Raw genomic sequence first — 22,327 nt, 5'->3', positions numbered from 1 at the left:
TTGCGCACTGTGACTACAGGGAATCAAGGGTGATTAAACTCTGCTAGTCATGGAATATTGATGATTTTATCACCCTAAATAGCTGTGTGGCCTCACGGTGTGCTGTCACCTGAGCATTTCAGGGGTTCAAAAGAAACAAAGCTCTCATTCGGCTCCCAAGCAGCTGCTTTGGAAGCAACTTTGAGCGGCCCTGCAGTGCTTTGGGTGGTTCCGGTGTCGCGGGGGATGCTCCCGCCGCCTGTTTCTGCTGCGTGGCTGCTGTTGGACCGAGTCATGGTTGCATTGCAGCTACTGAAACTGGACTGCGCTGCCCCTCAGCACCCACTGCAGACAGGCCACAGCTGCCCTCTCAGCCCCGACTGCCCCTCATGCCCCACTCCAGACGGGGACAGGCTGCCTTTTCAGCCCCTACCTCCTCTGAGCCCCCTCAGCCCCCGACAGTGCCTGCTCCAGACAGGGCAAAGTCACCCCCTTAGCCCCCAATTCAGACAGGGCCAGGCCGCCCCCCTGGCCCCTCAGAACCTGCTCCAGACAGGGGGAAGCCCCCTCCTCAGCCCCCACTGCCCTCAGCACCGGCTCCAGACAGGGCTGGGACGACACCACAGCCCCCAACCCTGCCTCTCAGCACCTGCTCCAGGAGAGACGAGGCCAGGCTACCCCCTGAGCCCTCTCAATCCCCAGTCCAGACAGGGCCGGGCAGCCCTCCCTGCCCCGTGGCACCTGTTCCACACAGGGCAAAGCCCTCCTCGAGCCCCCAGCGCTCCCTCAGCCCCCACTGCTCCTCAGCCCCCGCTCCAGCAGGGCCAAGGCCAGGGCCGGGCCGCCTCCCCCGCCCCTCAGCGCCTGCTCCACACGAGACGAGGACAGGCCACCCCCGATCCCCCTCAGTCCCCACTCCAGACGGGGCCCGGCCGACCCCTCAGCCTCCCAGCACCCGCTGACCCCCCCTCCATGCCCACCCCCCGGCTCTCCGCCCCCCCCATCCCCCGACCTTCCCCCGTGCGCATGCGCGGTGCGCGCGGCGCCGCGTGCGTCGCTGCGTCAGGGGCGCGCGCCGTGCGTGCGTGCGTGCGTGCGTGCGTCGGGCGGGTCCCAGCGTGCCCTGCGCGGGGCTGCGCTCCTGCCCGCAGTTGAGTTCGGCCCCGAGCGGAGCAGGCGGGCCCGGCCCCTCAGCGCCCCCCGCCGCCCCCCCCGCCTCCGCCGCCGCTCCGGCCCCCTCCCGCGCCGCGCACCCCGCCCGGCGGGGAGCGAACATGCGACTCCGGCTCCCCGAGGAGGCCGGCGAGTGAGGAGCCGCCGCCCCGGCCCGGCCCGGCCCCCGCCGCCCGCCCGCCCCGGCCGCAGCCGCCCCGCTTCGCCCAGGCAATGACAGCGGCTCCGGCGCCCTCCCCGCAGCAGATCAGGGACCGGCTGCTGCAGGCCATCGACCCGCAGAGCAACGTGAGTACGGGCCGCGACCCCGCCGGGGCTCCCCTCGCCGCCTGAGGCTCCCCCCGGGGGTCCTTCCCGGGGCTTCTCCCTTCCCCTCGGCTCTCTCCGCTCTGGGGCTCCCCCTCCGCCGCCCCCCGGATCTCCCACCCCTCGAGGGCTCCCCCGGCACCGCTGCCCCTGGAGCCTCCCCCTTCCCTGGGCTCCCCTCGCCGCCTGGGGCTCCGCCTGGGGGTCCCTCCCGGGGCTCCCCGCCGGGCTCTCCTCGCCGCCTGAGGCTCCGCCTGGGGGTCCCTCTCGAGGCTCCCTCCGGGGCTCCCCTCGCCCCCCGGGTCTTTCGCCCCTCCGGGGCTCCCCCTCCAGCACCCCCCGGGTCTTTTCCCCCTCTGGGGCTCCCCCTCCGCCCCCTCGAGGCTCTCCCCTCCCTCAAGGGCTCCCCCGGCACCGCTGCCCCTCGAGGCTCCCTTTCCCGGGGCTCCCCCCTCGCCGCCCCCCGGGATCCCCCCGCGGGGCTCTGCCCCCTGGCCTCGCCTCTCTCTTTCCCCACCGGTTCTCCCCGTCGCTCCCCCCGCGCCGCAGCTCGAGGCTCCCCTCTCGCCGCTTCCCCCCGGGGCTCCCACCCGGCCGGGACCGCGGCTCGGGGCTGCGGGCGCTCCCGGGGCCCGCGGCCGCCGCCCGGCCATGCGGCCCCGCCGCCTCCCCACGCCAGGCCGCGGCTCGGGCTCGGCCTGCAGGGGGCTCTGGGCCCGGCGCTGCCCCGGGGGCTGCCCCGGCCGGGGGCTCCGCGGCGGCCCCAGCGCCGCCTCCTGCCCCGTTCGCCTTCCCCGCTCCCCCTGCGGCGGGGAGCACGCGCGGGAGCCGGCGGAGACCTCGCCTGGAAGCCTCTCAGTCATCCAAACTGCCTTTTACTCCTTCGGAGGGGCGTTTTGCCATGTGCCAGGGTGTGCATTGCCGCGATGCCGTAGGTTTTTGAGCCGTGGATCAGCAGCACCGGAGCAGGAGGAGGTGTTGGGTTTGGCCCCAGTGTGCGGGGCAGCTGCGTGGGGCTGAACACACGCGTGTGCGAGCTGCTCCGGGAGCCTGGCTCTGCGGAAATGGTGCCCTGGATCCATCGCACCTCCCTCTGCCCAGCTGAGGGGATTCGTGTACCAGGCCCACGCTGAAGACCTGAAGCAGGGAATGAAATTATCGCCCTTCAAAAGTGTCTGGAGGGGCCTGCGTGTGATGGGAGAGCTGCACAAAAACCACCTTGACTTTGCGGGTTCTTCAATAACCCCTGCAACGTGCGTTTATTGTGAGACGTGGTGCTCGCAGTGCTGCACCTTTGAGTGGCGAATTTCAGTGGGAATGGTGGGCTTCTAACCATTGGAATCATTTGAGTCTGCGGTGCTTTGTCGTGGGTCTTGCTGAAACACAAATCATAGAATCACCAGGTTAGAAGAGACCCACTGGATCGTCGAGTCCAACCATTCCTATCAAACACTAACCCATGTCCCTCAGCACCTCGTCCACCCGTCCCTTAAACCCCTCCAGGGAAGGTGAATCAACCACCTCACTTCGAGTTCTGTTCACTCCAGGGTCGCTTGTTGTGGCTGCAAATGTTTTGCTTTACGTTCAATTGACTGTCAACTGAAGTTTAATAAAATTCTAAGAGATCTCTGATTTCCTTTAGCACCCAGACTGCCAGCAGCACTGGTTGCCCTGCTATTACGGTCTAAAATGCTGTGGCTGTGTGGGACTAAGCAACTGGGAAGTGTATTTTGTGATGGGCACTTTTCCCTGTCTCCATACGTTAACGTTCCATCGTGCTGCAGAGGTGCACGCGGTCCGGTTGTGACAAGGGGGAGCAGAAAAAAACAGGCAGCTGCCTGCAAGGGGAGGCTGAGCATCAGCTCTGCCATAAGCCGAGGAGCAACGTATGTAAAATTATAATTCTACATACTTGATACTTATCCAGGGCAGTAATCGGTGGTGGAAAAATCAGCCCATTGTTCAGAAGTGCCTGTAGGCAGGGGCTGTCGTCCACTTTAACCTCTTCCTCGGAGGAGAGCAGAGGTGATGCTGTTGAGATTCATTGTGCAGGTTCAGAGCTTGGACTTTTTCTCCAAAGCATGTGGAACACGTGGTGACCGCTCGATGAAAACACCTGCCAGGCCGCTTCACGAAAGGAAGGAAAGAAGGATATTTTGAACATGTGTAGAAGCAGATTCAAGATTTCATCACGCTTGAACGCCAGCATGAAGGTACAAGAACTGTGGTGCTGTGTTCCCACATGGGCAAGTTTGACTGCTTCCTTCTGGCCTTTAAGATCTTCTAAAATAAGTGGTTGCATTCGGACTTCCAGCGTTCATTGTTGTGATACACCTCCTTGTTTTCCAAGAAAGTCAAGCTTTGAGGCCTGAAATTTGCTCGGGCTTTTCAATGTGACTGTAGGGGGGTGTGTGCGCCTGTTTCCGGAGAGGAGAGAGGGTGAGAACTGCCCTGGTACTGTTGGATATGCAAAAACCAGTCTGGTTCTGTGGGGTGAGGGGGATTCTGAGTCGTACTTTCTTGTGGGGAAGCTGGACTTCACGGGCACACTATAATACAGGCTTTCTCCCATGTGGATGTTCATTGCAGTGGAGCTGCAAAGGTCTCTGTGGCATGTACAGGTCCTGGGTAGCTCTGAAGTCCTGCCTTAAATGTAGAAGAAAACAAAACCAGATAAGTTTCCCGACCTGTGCTGAGTTGAACTGCTCAAAATGATCTTGTGCCACGCTTTCAGAAGCTGCTTGCTTTGTGAAATCATCTTCTGTACCCACTCTTCGCTCTTAACCACTTTATGAAGCCACGCTGGCTCCGGAGCAGCACTTCAGTTGTACACACGCATTTAGCACCGAGACCTCTCCTAGTCAGGGCTGCGGGAGCTGAGTTTTACACGCTTGGTTCAGGATTTACAGGGGTAACCTCTATTTCAAAGGAGACCTATAAGAAATAAGCTATTTTTAAAGAATTACATCATCTCGGCAGCCACCCGGGATGTCTGGTTATTGTGTCTTCATTTATTCAGCCTTTTCTCCTCGAAAAACCATATAGGCGAGCTGCTACTGCTGCGTGACTTCAGCACCGAGGATCGACATCGCTTCCCTTCCAAAGCTCTGCGCTAGTGAGGACGCAGCAAGGGGAAGGCCTGAGTGTAGTGGTATTGCCTGCAATGATGGGTGGCAGGATTTTATTGCAGGAAAAACCTTTTCCTGGAAGAACGGTGTGGAAGGAGTGACTGGGGAAGATTGTCCAAGCCTTCCTGCAGCGACTGGGTGCAGCCTTACTGGGGAGATTCTCTTGGTTCTGGAAGAAGCAGCACTTTTCACGCTGGGCTCAGTGTGTAGAGGAGCCACCTCTTCCAGCAAGAAGAGCACCTTCGCCTTGTTAAATTGTGCTCAGCGCTCCTTGGGGAATTTATTACCTGATGTCAGGAATAATGAGAACTAGTAGTGTTCACTCTGTGGGAAAGGCTGTCTTTTCCACCTAGAATTATGCTTGCAATTAAGCGGTTCCTCTTCCTGAATACGTAGCAATCTTTGACTGATTTTCACTATTAGCCAGTAATTTAATTATTTGCTGTTAACACCTCTCTGTGATGCAAACCCTGCTTTGGTTTGAGGAACAGTCCCTTCTGTGTGCACCGTGCGGTAAATCGAGGTGCCCTGCCTGCAGTATCTCTGTTGGCTTTGCTGCTCAGACCTGCAGGAGGGGCTGTGATCTGAATTATTAATGATAAATTGGTCCGTGTTGCGATATGTTCAAGAGCGTGTTGCTCCGGGCTGATCCGCCAGTTGAGCATGGGTTGATGGTTAGAGATGGTTCCATGGCTGGTTGCTGTAGTGATGGCTTGATCCAAGTCCCAGACACAAAATCCTAAATACGCTTTCTAGAACCAAGTTTAAAAAGAGGGGGAGAAGGTGCCATAAGGATACAAATGTTGGGAGTGGAGGGGGCCTTCAGGAGGGTCTCGGTGATTTCTCTGGGCACAGGGAAGTGTTACGTGTGGGCGAGTGCAGGCTGTGCGTGGCTTTTGCTTTAGCTTGATCCCTTTCTGCGGGGCCCTAATAAGCTTATGAGTTCTGAGGAGGCTGCAGCGTGCAGAGGCTGGAACCTGCTGCACCTCCTGCTCATTTTGTTTCTTCCCTTATTGCAGCTGCTCTCGTTGCAAGCAGCATTGCGGTTTGTGCTTGAGGCAGGGCTTGTGTTTCAGGAGGGGGTGACGTGTGCAGGCGGTTGGGGCGATCCCCGATGGGTCTGCGGTGTCATTCCCATCTCGGTCCTGGGTTCTGGAGAACCTAGCCAGCTGGATACACTGGAATTTACCAGTTTGCGAGTGGTGGTGTGGTCACTTTGTGGGCCTCGCTTGCAGCTTTCCTCTCAACCTCCTGCCAAAAGAGCTTTTTCTGCTTGGTGGAAGGGTATTCCAGCAGCGCCTGTGATGCTGCGTGGATACAGAGTGCAACTGGTCCAGGTTAGCACTGGTTGGGTTGGTTGCCCAGCTGGTTTGGGTTGGTGGCGATACAGCCTGTTCCGTTCTGAGAGGGTTTTTGAGGAGGTTAAAGAGTTCTCCCTTGGGCTGTGTCCCTTGCGGCGGCGAGACTGCTGTAAAGGCCGAGGCTGCCAAGATGGAATCTGAGTGAAATAGAAACAGCCGTGAGTTTGGGTTGAGGGGTGAAGGCAGGGGGAATGCCACATCGCCTCTCTATTGTCAGTACCGTGAAGCTTGGCCTGGTCACAAAGGTGATGGCCGTAGCATTGCTCATAAGCTGTAATTTGAGTGTTTGTTCCAGCATCAGGGACAATTTAAATAACACCTTCCTCTTGCTTTTGCTACCCACACCCATTTTCTGTGTGCCAGGGCAGCTATTGGCAGACTCAGTGGTGGACTGAGCTGGGGAATCAATCAGGGCTTATAAAAGCGAATGTAGGTCTTTTTTCCCAGGTAGTTTTTGATGTAGCTTAGCTAGCTGGTAAAACTTGGGGTGCGTTACTAACCATCCTGGCACAGAACTGGGTATCGAGGGTTTAAATAAGTATGGAACTGAGTATGGATTGCTGTTTGCTTCCTTGTGCTTCCCTGCTGCCGTAGCGCAGCCCGTAGGAGTGTGGTCTGGGATCTTGTGAAAGGTGATCGCACTTGTCCACGTTTTGAGATGAGAGTGAGTACCCTGTGGTCCCCTTTCCCTGGCAGAGGTTTTATTCTCACTGTCGCTGCATGTGGTTCACGGAGGTCCGGAGTCATCCCTAGCGTTCGTTGTGATGGAAGAGCTCGGCACGTGTTCCAGGGATAAATGCTGGAATTTTTCTTTCAGGATGCTCCTGAGTAGTACCTGACGAGTGAGCTCTGCAGCTCGAAAGGAAACCACCCAGTCCTCAAAGCTGTGTAGCTGATATTCCCAATAGTCATGAATTGAATGGACTTGGTTTAAACTGCTGTGCTCCCGATGGAGCCGCACCGTGTGGGAGAGCTGCTCTGATCCCCATCCATTCCGCGCCTCCGGCTGCACGTTCCTGTTCCCTCCATTGCGCTGACCCTGCTCACCTGGCCTGGTGCATCCTGCGGGGGCCTCAGCGGAGCCAGACCCCCTCGGTTTGTCCGGCTGTTCCCAGAGGGGCCCAGGCTTCCCAAACCCAGAGGGCAGAGCTCTGCAGCGAGTGGCTGTGTCTGCACCTGCTGTAGCGTGGGCCTTGGTGGGAGATGAGCGCTTGGATCGCTCAGAGGCTGGAGGGAGAGGAATAACTCGTCTAACGCATTTTTCTTGCTGTGACCGTGAAGCGGTTGACTGAATGGAAGAATCGACTGCTTGTAGGTAGGATGAACAGCAGGAGCAATCTCTGCAGTCGCCACGAACTGCGGTGTGGAAGAGACGGCTGGTGGGAGACGCGCGTCCTTCCCAGAGAGATTTGCTAAAGCGCGCTTCGCAGAGAGCAGAGAACTGGAGGCTGTGGTTTCCCCAGCTGCTCTGAGCTGGGGCAGCGGCGTTGCTGCTAGCACACTGGGAGCCAGCGTGAAGCCGTGTCGGCACACGCTGGTGTGGAGTTAACCGAAGAGTGCAGGGAGCTGAGCCCGGGGTGCTGGGCTGGGGGGTGCAGCTGGAGGGGTGCTTGCTGCCGAGGCGCTGCAGCCTGATGCTGGCACGGGCAGGAGGAAAAATATTGGCTGTGGAAAGCTCCCGAGTGGCGAGAGACACAATCTGTGTCGGAAAGCACGGAGACCTGCAGCTTAGCCTGGGGTTCAGAAACCTGGACCTAGGGTAGAGACTCCAGTTAGGGGGTCGCCCAGTGAGTCGAGGTGAGCCCAGCTCAGGAGCGTGCAAGGTGCGGGCTCTGGTTTGGTCGTGTGACACAGCAGCGCTCTCCTCCTGGCAGCTCTGGCTCCCGATCAAAGCCGTTCCGAGCAGCAGAAGCTTTTTCTCCCAGTATCCTGTGAGGGCAGAGCCTTTCCAGTTTCTCTGAGGAGCTGCTGCAGTTGACAAGTAGAGTTTTATTTTTTCAGGAACCACAAAAGTTGCAGGATGGGGAAAGAAGGAATTGATTCTGCCTGCTGGGGAGACCTGCTGTTAATTGGGAAGTGCTTCCTTTCAAGTGTTGTTACTCCAGTGTGGCAGATTTGGAGTTTAAACTAATGGCCGTAGAGTTTTTATAAATAAAAATAAATGTGTCTGTTTTGGCTGATAAGTCGTTGCTGCTATCTCGTCCCACACGCTGCTGACTCCAGATGAACTCTCTCCGGGCCGTACGGTGCGAGCTGGCCTGGCGCCACTCACACTTGGCCTTTAAAGCAATATTTAATGTAAAGGGAAGTACATCACATTCACTTTAATGTAATTGCGGGTTTGTTTATTCAGTATTCTAACAGCTAAATTGTTCTTTCTGCAGGTAATTCATGCTTTCAGTGTTTGGAACAATATTTAAGTGCCAGCAAATTGCTTTAATTTGAGGTGCAATCTGCTAAACTCAACAGCGTGTTGGTGTTTTCTGGGGCATGGCTTTCGCGGGGCAGCGGTGCGTGTTTAAGTGTGATTGTTAATATCAAACTACACAATTTTCAGCATGTCCAAACAGTTGGTGGTAGGAATTTCTATTGAGGAATCACTGGAAGTAAAAGGTAATTAGTTCTGTTTTACTGAGCAAAGTGGTTTCCTGAGCCAGTGGTGGGGAGGAGAGGCATCCTACCTGCGGCTCTGTCTGTGGGACTCGGCAGCGCGCTCAGCTGGGTGTATTTTGAAACTTTGTGTGTGCTGGGGGTGGAAACCTTGTCTGGGAGTGACAGCCCGTGTGCTGGGGGGCTGCCTTCTCCCATACTGCTTTCTCCAGCCTGCAGAGCCCCAGGGCTGCGCTGCCAGTCTAAACCGGTGATCGCTTTAAGGAGCGAGAAGTGTGGGTTCTCCTAAGGTGATGATGCATCTCCAGAACTTCTCTTCAGTGAACAAACTTCCAGCACATCTACGAGCAGCAGAGGTTTCTGTAACCTGAGCAGGGCTGGGTACCGTGGGCAGTTTGTAACGCCTCATGTGTGATGTGAATCGCTTCCATGGAAGGGAGCGTGGGATTTTTATGTCTGTATGTACGTGGTCATCCTGAAAGTCCCAGCAAAATGTCTACCTCAGTGTTATAGTTTATCCTTGGAGAAACTAGTTGATTTGAATAGAGGTGGATGTAGTGAGGCGGAAGAGAAGATGCAGGAGGTGATGTTGGGTGTCACTGTGCTGGAGTGTCTGTAGCCAGGGCTGTGCCTGCAGTGGGTCGTGCCGTGCTATTTTCTCCTCTTTGGTTGTGCAGCTCAACACTGGGCAAGTCTCCTTCTGATGAGATGCTCTACGCTGTTCTGCTGAGTGTGAAACACGCTTGTCACTGGCCCTGTGATCAGTGGTCTTTGTACCATAAGGTCGTGATGGCCAGGGCTGAGCCAAACCCAACAGTTTCCGTGCTTGCTCTTGTTTCGTGGTGCTTCGTTTTGGCAGGACCGTGCTGTTTGAGAAACGTGTGTAAGCCCTTATAATAAAAACATCTTTGTATAACTACCTGTCCGTATCTTGGAGAGGAAGGGATTCAGAATGACTGTTTGGATTCAGCTCTCTGTTTGGGCTGGGAGAAGCGAGATGGGGCGTCTCGGCCTTTCTGGTGGGTGCTGTGCAGTGTCCGTGCCCCCCAGTGCGAGTCAGGGCTGGGTGGCTGGAGGATCTCGTGAGGCTGCGTGGTCCATCGCTGCGCTGAAGCAGCATCACCTCTGTAAGCCAGCTCCGTCCAGGCTTGGCTCAGCTGTTCTTAGCCCTCTCTAGTGGCTATGGAAACTGTTTGAGAGCTTATTCGAGCGTCGTAGCTTGCTGGTTATTCCTAATACATAATCAGCATTTGTCTTGTTGCAAATTAGGCCAGCGAGCATGAAAACAGTTGATCACCATTTTCTTCGTTATGAGTAATAATGCACGGGAAGGCTCATTTCCAGCTTTGTGCGTCTCCTCCCTATTTTTTTCAGTACTGTGTGAACCGAGTACTCAAACTTTCTCTTATTAACCATGTTTTCAAACCCTCTTATCACGACTCTCCTCTGAACTCTTCTTTGTACGAGTGCTTCCTGAATTGTGGTGCCTTGAGGTGAACGTGTAGCTCCAGCTGAATTTGATTCCTCTGCCATTCCTTATCAGAATGGTGCCGAGTGAAAAACAAGACTAAAATTATCTCGCTTGCTGCGCACCGTGGTAGATACCACGAGGACTGCCCTGCTGTGACAGTGACCGCCTGGCTCCGTGGCCTGCGGTGCCCACGCCTCCTTACTCTGTTCCCTTATCTGGAACTTGTGCCCCGCGTGTCTTTCCAGTTTGATAATATTCCGCGTAACCAACCTTTGCTTCGGCTGTGTTGAAGTGCAGTGGATGTTGAAGGTGACAGACAATTGTTCCTGTGTCGAGAACGTCTTTGGGTTATTGGCTGATAAATAGGAGAGGAGAGCGGTGTTGCCAGCTGGTTTCTGTTGGCTTTAAAGCCCTCTTCCTGTAGAGGAGGCAGATTCCCTCGCTGTGCCACTGCTCTTTGTGAACTGGCCGTGTTCCACGGGCGCGTCCCCTCCCCATAACCTGTGTTTTACTGCCTCTTCTATCTCTCCTGCTGAACGACTCCACTGATGAATGCTCCGTTCACTGGTTCTTCCCCGCTGTGCCAAAGCGCAGAGCATTTTCCTGCTGCACCAAGGGCCTCTGCCAGGGCTGGATGTCTCCTTCAGAGTGAACCATGTGGGGAGGAGCTGGAGTGCACTGACCAGCTGCTCTGGGGTTGTGCTTCACGCTCTTGTCGCTGCCGGGGCAAACTGTGTCCTACTGGCCAATTCCCCCTCATCCCTTGGCTGTTCCCGTCTCTCTGCGCCTTCCTCGTGTGCGCGCGACCTGCCAAAAGGTGACAGGGCTGAACCGTTGTCTCGCCCAGGGGAAAGATTTCAGGTTGTCTGATTTCTTCGCAGTGCGGTATTTTTTTGGAATTGGACCTTACTTCTGGCTTTGGGGAGTGCACATGAGAAGGCCTCTGGGTGATGTTACTTTACCGTTGAATAAAGCCTAAGTACAAATAAAATAGAAGCAAACTGGTTTGACTCTTTACATTAGACCTGGAAGGTTGAAATCCAGCATTAAGGATAAGAGCTTGTTGTGCCTCACTGCTTTCTGACTGCTCTTGGCAGTCAAAGAGTGTCCTTCTACCTGTTATTTTGCTGCAAATTCCTGACCAGCCTGGACTCTGAAGGGATTTCTCTTACTTAGAAGAGGCTCCCAGTGGGCAGCTTTCAACCCAAACCACCAGTGCCTTCATCTTTAAAGACTGGCTTTACCAAATACGCTTAGAAATCTCACCTCTGCCTCTAAGAATCTCTCGTGTGCACTGGTGAATATTCGAACTCCGCTTGGCAAACTGACTGGACAAAGCAGCGTGGGGTCATCTCCTGGCATGTCATTTCTGTGAGCAGCACCTCGTGCCCCTTGTCTTTAGACAACATCCTGTAATGCTGCAGGCGGGGGACACCGTTAACAGATCGGCTGCGAGGGAACCGAACTAAATACCTGAATTCTGACCGCGCGTTTGGTCGCTGTCTCCCAGAAAATGGCATTCGAGTTGACTGTGATCATTATCGTTAGTGCCTGATGTCTAACGTGGCCTATGTGAGGTGCTAAATAAACACCATCCTACTGTATTTCCACATGAATAAAGCCGCCTATGAAGTGAGCAAAACTTTTCTTCTGTGTTTCAGGTTATTGTGCAGAGTGTGGCTTTTGTCCAAACACAGCACCGGGGCAGGGGCTGATCCTGACCAGAGCCCCCGGCCTAGGGTAGGGCTGGTGCGGAGGTGCAGGTGATCGCTCTGCTGCTGCTGAACCTCCCGGTGAATCAGCTCTGCCTTCCTGGCAACTTCAGCGTTATCGACCTTGAACCCAGGGCTTTCTTAAACATTATCCTGCCGTCCCTACGGATACGCGTGGCCCAGAGATACCTGACAGTTTTTATAACTGCCCGGTTGAGCGCTGCTGTCCCCGGGAGTGGCGAGAGGACAAGAAATGGTACAAATGCTCCCGTGAGCTTCTGTACAGACAGACCACGCTGCTTTTCTTATCTTAATTGCCAACAGGAGGCACCAGCCTGGCACCGGAGCTCGGAAGCTGTGGCGGTAGGAAGGACAGAGAGGTCTGTGCCATCTCCCACGGGGCAGCCACTTCTCTGCTTTTGTGAAATGGCTTTGATGTTACAGGTGGGAAAACGTTACAGAAGTTCTTTCTTTGAAACTAGAGCAGAACACTGAGTATTGATCGCGTATTCTGAGGGACGAAGGTGAAGTACGGTGACAAACCTGTCCTTGCAAAGCCAGCGCCTCCTGGCTGTGCAGTGTGTCTGAGGAGGCCTGTCCTGGAGTCAGGTTATTGATGGTTACAGCCATTTCAGGGAAATTGTAGCATTTTGAGAAAGTTTCTGTCATCGGGGACTCTGGGCTAAGTGTGAACACCCGTTAGGAGCAGCGGAAGGTGCTGCTGTGGCCCTTGTGGATGGTGCTGTGTCAGAAGATGTTGTTAGTGCTGTTGGGTGGACTTTGTGCAAGAGATTAAAAAGCCTTTCTGGACAGAACCTGGCGGTTCCACTGCAAGGGTTTATGCCTGTGCTGAGCTCTCTGGTTTTCTTGTGACAGGGACACACCTCCTCCTCCTCCCACTCGCGGCTTGTGGAACCGAGTGTCTCAGCAGCATCACGCGCGCTCCCTCGGATCTGGTTTGTCATCTGTCGTGGTCTGAGTGTGCACGCATGGATCTTTAGGAACGTCCCTGTGAAACGTTTAAAAACTCCAAACTGCTTTATCTGAAGGACTGAAGGGAGCGTTTCTGTGATGTTGGTTTCTCTGGCAGCAGAGGGGTGAGACGTGGGTTGTCCTGTGAGTCGAGGCAGCCGAGGAGGACGGGAAGGCTGGAGGTGGCCGGGAGTGGCTGAACCTGAACACGCTTTTTATCCTTTTCAATTGCTCTGTAACGCACCCTGATGTTAGTTACTGAATTGCTCTTGCTGTGTAAAAGCTAAAATAGGATTAAGATGGCAGTTTAAAAAAGGCAATTAAGCTCCTTGATCGTTTCCAGAGAACGTGGAATCCCTCACTTTTGTCTGAGGCCACAGTAAAAACATTTAGTGCTTAACTTAGGGAAAAATCTTGGGTATAGGCAGTGAGCTCCAGAGCCCGAATGACTCGGAGACGGGCCTGGAATCAGTCAGGTTTGTTTGGTGTGGCTGGCGTTCCCGTTGGCAGGAAGGGGTTATATAGGGGATTCAAAGCAGATGCTCTCCAGTGAACTTTGGAGTGACTCCATCCGTGTGTCCGTCTGTCTCACAGTACGGGAGGAGCGTGGGGTGGTTGGAAAGGCTGTAGAGAAATCTTCCTCAGCCGTTCTCTGGGGGCTCCTGGATGGGAGATCCTGGGGTTGCTCCATGGGAGTTCTCGGTTTGGGGTGATAGTAACGAGCTGCAGTGTAAGGAGACAAAGAAGAAATAGAAACTAAACAGAAATAGGAACGAAAACAATGTGTAAGTTCCTGAGATGCTGACTTATGCAATAGTGCTTTTAACCAGTGTCGGTAGAGAGTGAGGCTGCCCTGCTCCCCCATCCCACTCTGCTTTCTGTCCCTCAGCCTATCCGCAGGGTTTGTGTTAATAAATCATCATTTCTGGTGCTGCTCAGAGTAGGGTGGTGTCCTGGGGGCTTTGTCACTTCTAAGTCAGTCACAGTCTTGGGTCAGTTACGTATATATATTATATATATATATTAATTTTATTAAACCAGTACCAGGTGAAGGTAAAGATCCTGGTGTGTGGTACTGGCTGTGCTGCTGTCGAAATAGGTGCCTTCACATGGAGCAGATGACGCACGAGGCGTTTTGGGGAGTTCATCTCATTTTCATCATTGCATTTAACTCTACTGCAACAAATTTCATAGTCTATGTTATTTTTAAATAGGGGAATATTATTTTTATCGGCACGAACTCAGTAGTATGAGGGCACTTTTGCTGTCATCTCTGGCACCGTCTGAGGGAACGGAGGAGCTGTCTGTGGGTCCTGGTGCAGAGCTGAGCTCTGGCTGGTGTTTCAGCGTTCAGGGCATCCACAGATTCACGTTGGGTTTATTGAAACAGAGGCACAGCCGGCACTGGAAATTCCCTGGCCAGTCTCATCCCTCCTAGGTGTGTGTACGTGAGCGATCGCTTTCCCCACCCTGACCTTTTGATAGAGCGGTGATCCTGTTTTGCCTTCGGTTTCCCCTTTAGATCCTGAATATTTGGGGATTACCAGTAACTGCCAAAACAGTTGAGCTGGTTACTGGCGTGTGCAGCCTTTCTGCGCTCGGGTAATTCACTAAAATACGGGTTGGAAAGGAGAGTATCGTGTTTTGCAAGTCTAAAAACGTTTGTCTGGAAACACCCCAAATTGAGCATTAGTTGGTCCTGAAACTGAACTAAAATGATGTTAAATGTTACTTAAACTGTGGTGCGAAACAATGCTGATGGGGCAGGGCGGGCAGCGCAGGGTTCGGCACGTGGAGGAGAGTCGGAGCGCTGGAGGGGAGCGATGAGAACCGAGTGTGTCAAATGCTGCTGCCGCTTCCAAGCTTCAGCGGGATTCTGGCTGTCGGAGGAGACGACCCTGACAATCGGGCTCATCTTTAGGCTAAGGGAGGCTTTACAACCTGTAACTGTTATCGTTGCTCAAAGCCTACGAGGACTTTAAAGATACATTTGCCTGAATTTTAGATTTACTTTTACCAGCGTTCCGTTGCCGACTGCTTTATCCAGGTATCCCTGACACCAACCGGTCCCGCTGCGGCGGAAAAAACATTGTCTGTGCACCAGATTTCCTGCAAGGAAGAGACTTCAGCTCCTTATCCTCCTGTGGTATCTCAGTAGTGGGGCAGAACTTGGCAAAGCCAATTCTTACAGAAGTGCAGCCTCTTTAAAAGGCGGAATCTTGCAGCGGCGCGTGGCAGGGAGGGCAGGGCTGCCTGCTGATGCTCTGGGCAGCGTGGGATCCAGCTGCTCTTGCTAAGAGGTTTCTCTCTCGCATGCAGTTCACATCAGTTGAGTCACAAATGAAACGAGGCAATGAATGAGACTGGGATTCCCGTTTTCCTTTGCTTATGTTGTACATCTGTCTACAAAGGTGGATTATAAACTCCAGGGTTTGGTGCTGTTAGCATCAGGTAATGGAAATACGGATCTCTGTGTCTTGGGTTTCTTATAAAACTTACTAAAATGACACTTGTGCCGGTAGCAAAGTGGTTTTTGCGTGGAGCTTCCTCACACACGGAGGTGTCGCGGTGCAGCCTATCGAGAAATCGGATCCACGCTGCGTTAGTGGCACGTGGATCCCCACGGTTACTCCTTCCTATCTCCTGTATCGGGGAGGACACGCCTGGGGTGACGTGGAGGTTTTGGGGAGGCTGCGTCCTATGCCCGTGCGGGTGATGGGCTGGGGACGCCTGCTGGGCACCGCACCGGCTCCTGGGAGCTGTGTTGGTACCCGGGTCCTCCCTGTGTGCAGGGAGCAGCAGCGGGTTGGATGATATTAGAAAACGGTGACTCGTGGAAGCGCAAAGCAGAGCTAAAGGAGTAAATGCAGGATTTCTGATATGCTGCCTTTCCCCCTTTGGCTCTGGGGTTCCCAGCCAGGCCGTCGACGATAACTGCTGCCTGGGCTGGCGCCTCGCGCTGTGCTCGTCGCTCACAGGGGTTTATTGCTGTCTCCTTGCGTTCCGCATGCGAGCGTGTGTGTTACAGCCCTGCAGCGCCCAGCAAGGGCAGCAAAGTGTCCTTGTCCCGGTTCTTTGAGCAGTCGGCTCCCGAAGCCAGACAGTCTGATACCAATTTTGTGATTAATGCTTCCAGCAATTAGAAAGTGGAAGGTCTTAAACTATATTTGATAACGAAAACCTGTACGTGAAACATGAAGTGACTTTGTCTTCCTTGTTGCAGATCCATAACATGGTGGCAGTGCTGGAAGTGATCTCCAGCCTGGAGAAATACCCCATTACCAAAGAGGCACTTGAGGTATGTCACCCTCCGAACGTCGCTCCGGGTCTGTCTGTATAGAAGGACTTTCTCTGCCTGTCTGATTTCCATAACAGCTTTTCTCGAAACAATAGATGGATTGCAAAGGATTCACAATTAAGATATTATTTTGTCCCTCTCGTGTTGCTTCTCCCATCGCGATGCAGACACAGGGATTCTGTCAGGGCTCAGATCAGTATTCTGTGCAGCACAGTCCCGTTTGTGCAGGGCACTAATCGCCACTTGCTGCTGATTAATTCTGTTGTGTTCAGCAGCAGTCGCTCTGCCTCCTGCAGTCCTGCTCACCTTTTTGGTGGCCAAGGAACAGAATCTGAAACAGGAATGTGGCTACTGTGGGTCTGTTGAGGGGAGCGGGTTCTAGCTCCCGGTGTGGTTGGTGAGGTGAGGGGTGGGAGAGCCCAGTCTCGCTGACCGCTCACAGAGAAGCCCTAGTGGCTAAATTATAGGGTTTTTTTCCAAATTTCATTTTGAAATTATTGATGTTACTTGCATTTAACTATTGCTTGACTATAATTCCAGCTGTATTTCAACATCTGTATCACAACCCGTTGCCTGTTTCTCTCGGTCTGGTCTGTTCTCCTTGGAAGGGCCGTCCTTACGTAGCCTGACTTGTGGAATGGTTCTTTGTTTTTAACTGTGCTTTGGGAACAATCGAACACTTCCCTTCCTTCCACTTGTGAAACCGCTGGGGGACACCCTAGGAATGCTCCTTTAAATCGGGCTCTCCTACCCTCTCAAGGTCCTGGGGAGTGGAGGGAGAGGAGAGCTGGAGGAAGAAGGCTGGATGTAAGTCGTGCCCTGGCGGGGCAGGTTTGTGACACGGAGGATTTTGGTGTCCGCGCATTCCTGTAGCAGGCGGAGAGGCTGGAATTCTGCCTTTTTCTGCAGGTCTTGCACTTCCATTGTGTCAAACACGCACCCTCTCTGCCCTGGGTGCTGTTTCCCCTCGAATCTGACCTCGCACCGTTATTCCCCAGGCTCTTGCTGGGTAAAGAAACCATTTCTGATGCTTTTCCACGCTAACGGCTCTGTGCTTTGGCCGGAGAATGGAGATGCCGGGGCGTTCGTGGTAGGTGGCAGAGCACAGGTCCAGCTGCACTAATCCTTTCTGAAAAGGTTAACTCAGTGCTAAAATCCTTAGTGGTTTTAAGCCAGGTGTTTTGTAGGGTAAGTGCTTCAAAGCAGAGGTGCTGCTTAAGGATTCTGTTTGGGATTATACCTGTTCGTAAAACAACTTCTCTTTCTTTCTAGGAAACGAGGCTCGGGAGGCTTATCAATGAGGTGAGGAAGAAGACGTCCAACGAGGAGCTTGCCAAACGTGCCAAGAAATTGTTGCGGAATTGGCAAAAGCTGATCGAACCCGTAACCCAGAATGAGCCGGTGCCGAGGGGGCTGCCCAACCCAGCGGGGTCAGCGAACGGGGGTGCTCACAACTGCAAACCAGACGCGCAACTTCCTGCTGTGGCTGGGTCGAAGCCCATCAGCGAATTGAAAAGTAGGAACGATATCCAGAAACTGAATTCCCCAAAACCAGAGAAATTGGGAAATCGGAAAAGGAAAGGGGAACACAGGGATGGGCATCAGGGCCCTCCTCCCCCAAAAGTCTCCAAAGCTAGTCATGAAGTATTACAAAACTCTTCGCCCCCTCCGACAAATGGAATTGGGGGGAGTCCTGAGAATTTTCCTAGTCCTGTAGATGTAAATCTACACGGGGGGCCTGAAAGCAGCAGGACAGAGCTCAGCGAGAACGACAAACACAGTAAGATCCCGGTCAATGCTGTAAAACCTCACACCAGTTCTCCAGGACTTGTAAAACCCTCAAGCACTTCCTCGTTACTAAAGACTGCGGTGCTTCAGCAGCATGATAAATCGGAAGAAACCACAGGGCCGCACCAACCTAAGAGTCCTCGCTGCGCCTCGTTCAGCCCCAGGAACGTCAGGCACGAGGCCTTTGCTCGGCAGCACACCACGTACTCACCAAAGGATTCGATGCCGAGCCCCTCTCAAAGGTCTCAGTTCCTGGATGCTGCGCAGGTGCCGTCGCCTCCGCCGTCCCTGATGCAACCCTCCACGCCTCCCATGCCAGCGAAAAGACTGGAATTCTCTCAGCAGGCGGCAGCTGAGCTATCGCAGCACTGGCCGGAGCAGCCGGGGCCTCCCGAGAGCCAGCACAGGCACCCAGTGGGGCCGCTCCAGCAGCACCCGGCTCCCGGCTGCAAAGCCAGCGCCCCCCACCCCGGGGAGTCTCTTGCGCCGCACGTGGGCTTCTCACAGGACGCTTCCAAAATGGACAGTGACGACGCTGCTTCAGGTTCCGATAGTAAAAAGAAGAAAAGGTACCGGCCCAGAGACTATGCGGTCAACTTGGATGGGCACATGATAGAAGGGGGTGTGAAACCCGTGAGGTTAAAAGAGAGAAAGCTCACTTTTGATCCCATGACAGGACAGATAAAACCTTTAACACAGAAAGATCCTTTGCAGGTAGAAATCCCTGCGCTTGCTGAACAGCACAGGACAGAAACGGAAAAGCAGGAGCAAAAACCCAACCTGCAAAGCCCTTTTGAACAAACGAACTGGAAAGAATTGTCCAGAAATGAAATCATTCAGTCCTATTTAAACAGGCAGAGTAGCTTGCTGTCCTCGTCAGGAGTACAGACTCCAGGAGCTCACTACTTCATGTCTGAGTATTTAAAGCAGGAGGAAAGCACTAGAAAAGAGGCTAGAAAGACTCACGTTCTAGCTCCTAACAGCAAACCTACAGACTTGCCTGGGGTGACGAGGGAGGTCACGGGCGATGACCTCGCCAGGATACGGGAGCACCACTGGCCGGGCGTGAACGGTTGTTACGACACACAGGGTAACTGGTATGATTGGACACAGTGCATATCGTTAGATCCACACGGGGATGACGGTAGATTGAACATCCTGCCTTACGTCTGCTTAGACTGAGCCCAGGGTTGCTAAAAATGCTTTTTTACATCTGCAGTTAGCGAGGAAGGCAGACGCGCTGGAGAGAGCCTCCCGTCCTGGACAAAGGGGCCCCACGAGCTGAGGCGGGGAGGGAGCTGGGGACGGCCGGCTCTTCCCCTAAATTCTCCTTTTGTGAAATGCTGCTACCAGTTTACTAACAATTGCAAAGGAAGGCATACGAAGGTTGAGAAATTGAGTTCAAAACTCTATAGCGAGCGAGCTATAAAAAAGTGTTAGTCCCCAGGAAGCGAAGAGGATTTCCAGCACTTTCTGAATGCCGGAATCTTACCCACAGGCAGGTACAGAGCAAAACGTGGAAGTTACCTTAACAAAATATGCATCTATTTATTTGACTTGATTTGGGTTTTTATTTGGCAGTGAGGTATTCGAGAGACGATGTGCAAAAACTGTAGTTTTTATTTGTATCACATCTCTGAACATGATGGCGTTGTTTCATGTGGTACGGAGATTGGGTTTTAAAGGGCAGGTGTTGCACTGCAGGCTGGGCCGCCAGCTTCAGCTCAACATTCCATAGGCATCCACATACTTTAGTCTGGTTTCAGTTTAAATCCAGTCTCTGAGAAATGCTGCAAAAACTAGATGTTTAATGATATTTTTGATCCCACCACCACCAGCCAAATATTTTCCCTCCTTTTCCCTTCCTGCAAACTTCTAGGAAAAAGTAAAAAAAAAAAAAAAATTAAAAAAAAAAAAGATAAAAAGAAATCACCTTTTCTAGAGTCTAAATGTAATGAGGGTGCTACAAGTTTGTAACTGTACTGTGAGAGGGAAAAAGGAAGCCTGTTTGTATGCTGGAAATATACTTGTTACCATTCCTTTAGATATTGTTTGCCTTATGGATATCCATCATAAACGCAATTTGCAAAAACAAAGAGCCTTAGTGAATGTACAGAACCGAGACTTCTGCGTTCCTGGGATGCAGAAGGGAGCAACTTTGCTATTTTGGTCCTTTCAGCGGACACATTGTGATATAAATGTGGAAATAAAAAAAATTTGCACAAACCAGTTTGTGAATTGTCTCTACTGACCTCGTTCTATCAGAGTTTGCTCCGCTCAGCTCAGCGGAGCGATCGTCGGCCCCGAAAATCCAAGCGGAGCAGCGGCTCCCGCCCGGCGCTGTCGGAAGCGGCCGGCAGGGGTGTCTGAGGTGTCTTCCAGGTGTGTTGGGGGTGTTCAGGCGCACAGGTTGGAGTTTCTTTGGACCCGGGGTCTGCAGACTGAGAACCCCGGTGCTGTTCACGTACCTCGGAGCCTAAAGTGATCCCAGCTCCTCTTCCTTCTCAGCGATGCTGGGATATATAATTCCTGATGGTTACAACGCTTTCCAAAGCAGCCTGGCTCAGCGTAGACAGCTGGGAGTTTGCTGACTCTCGTTGCTTTAATGGTTGGGCTGAGTTGTTTTCTGCGATGCCGTGTGCTGGGGAGAAGGGGAGAGGACATGATACCAAAATCATTTCTAGGTTTAGTGACGTTAACGCTGTTATCCCGTTTGTGCTGGATCTCGCTTCCCTGGAGAAGAGCCCTGCCAGGAGCTGTCCCGCCTCCGAGCAGAGCTGAGCCCTGCCGTGGTTTTAGAAGGACGTTCCTCACCAGGCTGCTTTGTTCCAGGGGATACAGCCCATAAGACTCGATTCATTTTTGACTTGTTCTTGTTCAGACTGACTGTTTTTGTGACCTGACCGGTACTGAAACGTGTGGGTGTCTCAGAAACGGTAACCGATGTCTGCTTGCGCTTCCATTTCTGAAATCTGAGGTCTGAGAGAGAAACCACAAGCGCTTACCAAGAACTGTTCCCAAGTGTCTTTTCAGTTACTTCCATCTTGTCCTTCCGCAGTCAGAGCAGTCACGGAGCGTTCTGGAGCTGCTGCCTCGCAGTTTGGGAGGGTCCGTTTGGTGGTGAAGGGCTGCAGAGCTGGTGCTTTGGGAAATGCTTGGAGTTCTGTGTAAAAAAACACCGTGCATCTCATCCCCCTCCCTTCTCCCCCTTTCCCTGAGCTCTCTTGTTTGGGAACAGGGTCCGAGCTCTTTGGAGGCTACGGGATGCAGGGCAAAATTCAGGACATGGATGTCACCCGGGGCGGGAGGAGGCGCTGACCATCTCCCCGCGTGCCCGTATTCCCAGTTCTGCGAGCGCCGCAGACGTGACGAGGTTTACACAGTGATATTATTTTTATCGATTTTGTAAAAGAGTTCAATGAAGTTTCCCTGTGCGTACCTGCTGTCTGCTCTCCTCTGTGCCCGAGGTCGCTTTCTCTGCCTCCAGTTTCTCCTGCCTGTCCTGCCAAATTGATTCTTCTGATCCTAAAATTATAACGCGCTGCCGTCTCCTCCCAAATGGCTCCTCTGGGAATCACCTTGAGTGCCCGTGGTTTGGCTCCGGGACAGCGCAGGGACCCGCGGGGCCTGGAGCCGCTTCCAAAGGTCGGGAGCGATCGGCCCGCTGCGACCTTCGCTCCCTGCAGCCTGGGAACAGCCTGTTCCCCGCACCGGGGCGAGGGGACCGGGCAGTGCCGGGAGGGACGGGGGGTGTGAACGGGACTGGGGAGTGCGGGGCAGGAGAGAGCCGGGAGGGGAGGGGATGGGAGGGGAGGGGATGGGATGGGATGGGATGGGATGGGGTGGGACCAGATAGATGCTGTGCAGGGAATGGGATGGGGATGGGATGCATGCTGTTCAGGGGACAGGATGGAATGGATGCTGTGCTGAGGGTGGGATGGGGATGGGATGGATGCCGTGTGAGGGATGGGATGGGACGGGATGGGATGGGATGGGGTGGATGCTGTGCAAGGGATGGGACGGGATGGTATGGGTGGATGCTGTTCAGGGGATGGGATGGGATGGGATGGATGCTGTGTGAGGGATGGGATGGGGTGGGATGGGGATGGGGATGGCATGGGATGGGGATGGGATGGGGATGGGATGGGATGGGGATGGGGATGGGATGGGATGGATGCTGTGTGAGGGATGGGATGGGATGGATGTTGTGTGAGGGATGGGATGGGATGGGATGGGATGGGATGGGATGGGATGGGATGGGTGCTATGCGAGGGATGGGATGGGATGGGATTGGATGGGATGGGATGGATGTTGTGTGAGGGATGGGATGGGATGGGATGGGATGGGATGGATGTTGTGTGAGGGATGGGATGGGATGGGATGGGATGGGATGGGATGGGTGCTATGCGAGGGATGGGATGGGATTGGATGGGATGGGATGGATGTTGTGTGAGGGATGGGATGGGGTGGGATGGGATGGGTGGATGCTGTTCAGGGGATGGGATGGGGTGGATGCTCTATGAGGGATG

The 22,327-nt window shown here is 53.8% G+C and overlaps 1 protein-coding gene across 3 annotated transcripts; it reads left to right on the top strand.

Annotated features, from left to right (window-relative positions):
- The first annotated feature begins 1,233 nt into the window (after positions 1-1,233).
- Positions 1,234-19,623, top strand: MED26 (mediator complex subunit 26). Of its 3 annotated transcripts, none has more exons than XM_069878245.1 (3): positions 1,234-1,440; positions 15,936-16,010; positions 17,283-19,623. In XM_069878245.1, exons 1-3 carry the CDS (start codon positions 1,366-1,368, stop codon positions 18,978-18,980), a joined length of 1,848 nt encoding a protein of 615 aa, XP_069734346.1. In that variant the 5' UTR covers positions 1,234-1,365; the 3' UTR covers positions 18,981-19,623. The 3 variants fall into 3 exon arrangements, with proteins under 3 accessions (XP_069734346.1, XP_069734347.1, XP_069734348.1); XM_069878246.1 differs by lacking the exon at positions 1,234-1,440 and adding an exon at positions 8,542-8,560; XM_069878247.1 differs by lacking the exon at positions 1,234-1,440 and adding an exon at positions 15,145-15,163.
- Positions 19,624-22,327: the final 2,704 nt, after the last annotated feature.

The sequence above is a fragment of the Phaenicophaeus curvirostris genome, chromosome 28 (assembly GCF_032191515.1).
Source record: "Phaenicophaeus curvirostris isolate KB17595 chromosome 28, BPBGC_Pcur_1.0, whole genome shotgun sequence".
Lineage (NCBI taxonomy): Eukaryota > Metazoa > Chordata > Aves > Cuculiformes > Cuculidae > Phaenicophaeus > Phaenicophaeus curvirostris.
The sequence above is the reverse complement of the archived record's forward strand: the minus strand, read 5'-3'. Positions and strand labels throughout refer to the sequence as shown.

Coding starts and splice junctions, on each gene's coding strand:
- MED26 (XM_069878245.1), top strand. CDS start 1,366: ATGACAGCGGCTCCGGCGCCCTCCCCGCAGCAGATCAGGGACCGGCTG. Junction 1,441..15,935: donor CCATCGACCCGCAGAGCAAC/GTGAGTACGGGC, acceptor TCCTTGTTGCAG/ATCCATAACATGGTGGCAGT. Junction 16,011..17,282: donor TTACCAAAGAGGCACTTGAG/GTATGTCACCCT, acceptor CTTTCTTTCTAG/GAAACGAGGCTCGGGAGGCT.